Source organism: Grus americana, chromosome 9, assembly GCF_028858705.1.
Source record: "Grus americana isolate bGruAme1 chromosome 9, bGruAme1.mat, whole genome shotgun sequence".
Classification (NCBI taxonomy): Eukaryota; Metazoa; Chordata; class Aves; order Gruiformes; family Gruidae; genus Grus; species Grus americana.
In genome coordinates, this window is record NC_072860.1 from 11,014,740 (window position 1) to 11,020,739 (window position 6,000).

The 6,000-nt window shown below is 38.9% G+C and overlaps 1 protein-coding gene across 3 annotated transcripts in view; it reads right to left on the reverse strand.

Annotated features, from left to right (window-relative positions):
• SPHKAP (SPHK1 interactor, AKAP domain containing) overlaps positions 1-3,767 on the reverse strand; it is a 105,750-nt gene extending 101,983 nt beyond the window's left edge. For all 3 annotated transcript variants that reach the window (XM_054835426.1, XM_054835424.1, XM_054835421.1), the window contains exon 1: positions 3,540-3,767. In XM_054835426.1, coding sequence (XP_054691401.1) covers positions 3,540-3,628 — 89 coding nt within the window. In that variant the 5' untranslated portion in view covers positions 3,629-3,767. The remainder of the gene's footprint in view (positions 1-3,539) is intronic.
• Between the last annotated feature and the right edge of the window lie 2,233 nt (positions 3,768-6,000).

Here is a 6,000-nt window from a genome sequence, read left to right on the forward strand (position 1 = left end):
GAAGCTGCCTGACTCTGACAGTGCTAGCATGTATGTTGTATTTTTTTTTAATGTTACTGTGGCACCTGAATTAACAATCACTTTAAAATTACTTCAGCAGTGTTCAGCTCTTAACTGTCATTGTAGTGTGGTGCTTTTCAGAATGATCAAGAGCATGGGGAAAAATGCGTCACCTGTGCAAAGCTCCATCTGGGATCATGTCACCTAGAGTCAGAATCTCTACTGCTGTTCATCGCAACCCCACTGCTAAACTCCCCTTACTACTTCCCTGGTTATGTCTTGGAGTTGGGATGTGGCATTAGTGCAAGAATGAAGGCCTGCCCGTGGCAAACAAAAATACTTCCTCCCACATTAAGGTGTCTGAAACATGCTTATGGTGTTCACCTTACTTGCACAACAGTCTGATGGCTACCCTACTGTGAAGCATTTTTCTGGCATGGATGAACTATAAAAGGTGTGTTAGAAAGGGATTTAATTAAAATTATTTGTTTCAGAGCCTCCTGCTGGTTGGAGCTCTGTAGTGCTAAAGATGGACTACTTTAAGAGCTTTTGGATCCAGTGGAAGAAACCCATGGCTTGTAGCCAGTGATAGATCTCATCTGTGTTATGTTAAATATATTCTAAAATAAATGGACATAAGGTACAATGTGCTTAGTAACAGGAAAAACCTAAACTGTCCTATTTGGAATTTTTGCAGAAGTATGTATATGTCAGTTTATTTTCTCAGCAATTTCTAGTAGGAATAACTATTGAATATGCATCTGATCTAGCTCTCAACAAGGCTTTTTTTTTTTTTTTTAAAAATCACTTATTTTCATGTGACCAGGGCCATAAACCAGAGCTTAAATATTTGCATGTCCTTCCCCTCCATGCCCCACACCCTCCTCCCCAAAAGTCCTACCCTCATCAGTAAAGACTCATGACATGCAACATATATGTTTGTAAGTATGCGTACATAACAGGTGACAAGTTAATGTGCAAAGCCTTCTGTCCCCTTCTCAGTGACTGGGCTGTAAATTGCATATTCCCTGCTTTGTCCCGTGGCTTTGCTTCGGATCTAAACAGGGATCCCATATTCCCAGTTCCCTGGGACAGACTTCGAGTTCCCAGCAGCTTCGAGTTCCCCCTTCGCTTTGGGGCCGCGTCCACCCCTACATATAAAAAAGTGTGTGTGATCCTGTTGGGTCTGTACAGTGTGTGAGACTCAGGGACTGTGCTCTTCTTTGAAGGAGAAAAATAACCTGTGATTGTCCAGGCCGAAAAGAGCACGTTCATCAGAATATAGCACAGTCATGACAGAGCTTATAGCTATTACTCTATTAAAAAAAAAAAAAAAAAAAAAAGTGGTGACCTGGCCCCCCATCAGGCTCTGGGCCCTCTCTGTGGTGACTGGGCCCCCAGCCTGGCCCCGGTTCCATGGTGGGCCTGAGGTCTGAGGACGCCCCTTGCTGGGAATCCCACAGGTTGTGCCTCATAACTCTTAATTTCTACAGTTATTTCTAGAATACCAAAACCTTTCTCTTACTTAGAAATCAGTCCTTGCTCGCTTTGTGTTTTTTTAAAAAAAAAAAAAAAAATTTTTTTAAAAAAATCCAACCTAGAGTTGCCTACTCGGTTTCACTGGAAACTTGGGAGGAAATATGCTTTCCCTGAGTCACAAGTTTGGTGTGTGGGTGAAAGGCATTATTTAGATAAATAAATTATTCCCTCCCTTAATTACAAGGGGAAAAGCCATGCATGTTTCTTTTGTAAACAATCAAGAGCAAAAATGTGTAACATAACATTATCAGAAAAGACTTAATCTGTGGGATTTGAATGCAACTAAAGGAACATGGCTGAACGTAATGACAGAAAGGGCATTAAAATGTCTTTCATTAAGGAAATATTCTTTGCTTTTCTCCTTTGTTGTATAAAACTTGCAAATAGTGGGCAGTTATGTACTGGCAAGGCAGCAGCAGTGACGAGTTTCTCAGCAGTCAATACGACTGCAGAGTTGACAAACAGGATAATGTTGTGGCACATAGCTAAATGACTTACTCTGGGCCGTAGTTTATAGCCGTAAAAGAGACTTAAAGCTAACTCTGAGCACGGTCCAAAAATGTTATAGATTCCATTCCCTTAAAGCTTAAGGGAGATTTTTATCTTCCATATTGGCCCCCTCCTTAGTGAATATCTTCACTGGAAGTCTTATATGTAGAGGCAGAAGTTACCTGGTACAGGTCGTACTCTAAAACGTCCCTCAGGCCCATCAGCCACCAGCCTTGGTGCATGGTAAGTGCTGCTATGGAATCTTGATTTATTATTTTTTTTTTTAGTTCTATAAAATATTTTCTTCACTTAGGATACTGTTCTTAAGTGTGTTGGAGTCCTATCAGAGGAAATAATCTTAAAGACAAAATAGCTCTGGGGTTTTTTTATGGGAGGGTTTAGCAGAAGGTTTTGGCACAAAGTTACGTGATTTTACAGCCTCAGAAGAGCTCAATAGGCAGCCTTTAATTTTTTTAATTCAATTTTGTTGCTGTTGCTGTGGTAGTTTAATCAGTTGTGTTCCATACAGAAAGCAATACTACACATAGCCAAAGCATGGCCTCGAGCTGGCATCTGCATCAGTGTCAGATGCCAGACCTGGCTTCTTGTTCAGTGCTTGGTCTGGAACTATTTTATGAAAAAATAGCTTACCTACTCCTTCTGCATTCACCTATGAGACCCCTCAGTCCCTTATTCCTCTTTATGCAGCAAATAACTCTTTAATAGAGACATTTATGACTTTTCATTACTGTAAATGATAGACCTGTCTCTGTGTTCAGAGTACATCTCTGCTGAAATTTTACCAGTCAGCTGCTCTAAGAATACCTATCCTTTAAACTCTGTCTAGATAAAAGCACAGTTTCTTTATTTTTGACGCAGCGCACACTTTTTGTGAAACAATCTAATTATATTCCATAATTACCTACATGTATTTTTTCCAGTTTGTTACTTTAGTTTGAGGCAGCATCTCAGACAATGTTTAGCACAATTGTGTATTGTATATCACGCACTTGCTAGGTATGCAAGATGATCTTCAACGAGCAAATGAAGTGGAGGTCAGATAGACTGAAGGTTATTCATGTTCTTTAGCAAGGAAGTCTTTTAGCAGAGCCCCCAGTGATGGATCAAAATGTGGGAATATGTCACTAATACAAGGTTCATCTGGCATAAAACCCACAACAATTTTTATCAGAGGTTGGACAGTTATGGATTAAGGAAAGAGGGGCAGTGATAGGAATGTGTGATTTATAACATAATGCTCTCTGGCTTTATGCAATGCATGATGGTAAGCTTCAGACCATTAAAATATGTTGCTTTATCATATAAGATTCAGATTGTGGCATGCACTAGAGAAATGGGATTAGCTGCACCAAAAAGAAACTTGGGTCAAAAAATTAGACCAACTTTTCATGCTTTATTGGTCTAAAAAGGTTTTCATCTATTCAAGGGAAAGTACTAATAGAAGAGCAGAAGAGGAGGACTGGGGATAGATAAAAAAAGAAATCTCTTACCAACAGGCTGAAGCCATGGTCTTGGGCCACCCTGGCAGGATTGGAAGGAATCTGGGTGCAGAACTCTTCATGGCAGTCAGGCATCCCATACTTTTACTTCTTTGACCGGATGTGGTCAACTTGGTCCTTTGTCAGAAAGGCCACTGAGTGCATAAAGAGCACTCTGACACTAAACGGAGGCAGTGTTTTAAAGAATCTGACAAGCAGGCTTGGAGAGATTAATTCAAACATGTACCTCTCTTCTTCAGAGTGACAGTGTGATGAGAGGAGACTAAAAGAATACTTTTAGTGCTTCTTCTCTAGAAGCAGACGCAGGTTCCTGATATGGAATCTGGCTTGTGTGACTTGAGGAGGAGGAGGACTTGTGTTTTACGATGCTTCTCTCAATCTTTCTATTCCAATCTTTCACTCTAAGAATGCAGTGCAGAGGGAGGTGACACACTAAGCTTCTCCCAGCTTGCTATGCTATCCTGTTTGGGGTTTTTTTTTTTTTTGTTTTGGGTTGTTGTGGGTTTTGGTTTTTGTGTTTGGGGTTTTTTTTTTGTAAGAACTGCATCAAAAAGGAAGTGATATGTTTAGCCCATAGCTGTTGTCAAGTCATCATTAAGAATCACTTTCTTCTCCATATTAAAAGTTCTATTTTTTCCTAATTTAGTTGATTTAATTTACATATTGACTTCCAGTTTAACTTTATGTACAGGTGCATCTTAGTATCTTTCTGCGCTTAATAGCTTCAGGAGAATTTATACAGTTCTTGTTACTGCTTCAAAGAAACAAGATGCTACAAGTCGATTTAAATGAAACTGTTAATGCACTAGAGTGTTGCCTGTGCAGACTTTGCTGTGACTTCTGTAATACCTGTATTTATTTTTTCATATGGAGACTTTCACGTACTCACGCTTCATCTATCAGCATGTTCAATATAATCCTCAAAGGTTATAGCACTTGGGTTTTTGTTTTTGAGCATGACTCGTGTTTCTGCTATTACTTGGAAATTAGTCTGTACATAATTTCTTTAAATTTCTTTCTGTCAGAATCAGATGTATCATTTCAAAGGAACAAGCCCACAGGGCTTCCAGATTTTGTCAATATGCAGCAAGCAATTTCATGAGCAATGTCTTTAATATCAAATCTCTGCTCTGGTATTTTAATATTCTCAAATTTTACCGTATGATACAATAATGTTTCTGACAAGAGTGATTATATCTTTGGCATTAGGACAGAAAGCAACAGGTTAGATTTCTTGCAGTATTTTGTCTCTTATTCCCAGCTCAAGGACGACTACAACATGCTCTGTAGGATCACTTAAGAAATTATTCTGGCAGTTTGAGTGAGACTTTTAAAAATCTCTTTTACTTAAGTATAATTTTTAATTCACAAGAAAGCCCACCTTTTCCATGGAAGCATCTGAGTTTTTGTGATGAATTTCTGCAGCAGAGTGATACTCCTCTAAATTTTTCTCTGCCATGGAGAAAGAAAGAATCCAAAGGGATACCGTTCATTGTAGCTTGCATGGCAAAAATTTGTGCTTTTTTACTTTGACTAGTCCAGAAAAAGCTTGCAGAAAAAAATAATTAAGGCTAAGTGGTTCACACATGCATGCTAAACCTAAATGCACTCTCAAATTTAGACTGTGGTTCTTCAGTTTTATTTGTAGAAAGTATCCAGTCTCCTGTCCATGGAAGGCAGGATTAAACAGTTTTTAGGTACTGAAGTCCCCTCTTAGAGTTGTTAAGTTGTTCTAGATATGTGCCTACCTAATTTTAAGCATCCAGTTTGAAAAATGTACTCTAATTCATGCAGAATGCTAGTTGTAGAGCCAGTCTTAGAAACTTATGGGTTCCCTGTGTCACATCTTACCACCATTGAGACAAAGAGTAGTGCTGCTCTGATCTATTTGCAAAATATTATATTGAGGACTAATAGCTTATTTGAGCAGAGGGAGGTAGAAAAGTTGCAAAAGATATTGGCATGCAGGAATCTAAGACACACTTTGACACACTTGTGAACAAAAAGCTGTTTTGATTTAATTGGTATCACAGGAAGTCAGGGATAAATGCTGCACTTGACTACATATGTCTGGAAGGCTTTAATGCTTCAGACCCTCCTAGAATGGTCTTGCAAATACAACATAAATCTTATTAACGTGTTTAATAATTCTGAGACCAAGTCCTCCTTTTAGCACTTGTAGTATTAGTAGAGAAGACTATCTTCTATACCTTGACAATACTATTGTTATAGAAGATTCCTTCTGTTCTTCCCTTTTCCTACAATAATTGAGGAACTTGAACTCGTCAGCTAGTCTCTTGCACAGTGATCAGTATGAAGGCATACACATCTATGTCTTTGTATTTTAAGTTTCTCCAGTTTACTGGACTGTGGTAGCCTTGTTCCTCGATGTGGAGCAGATGGCATGGAGGAAGTTGGAGTGTTATTTTTGCAAAAAGAAGGGAGAAATGGC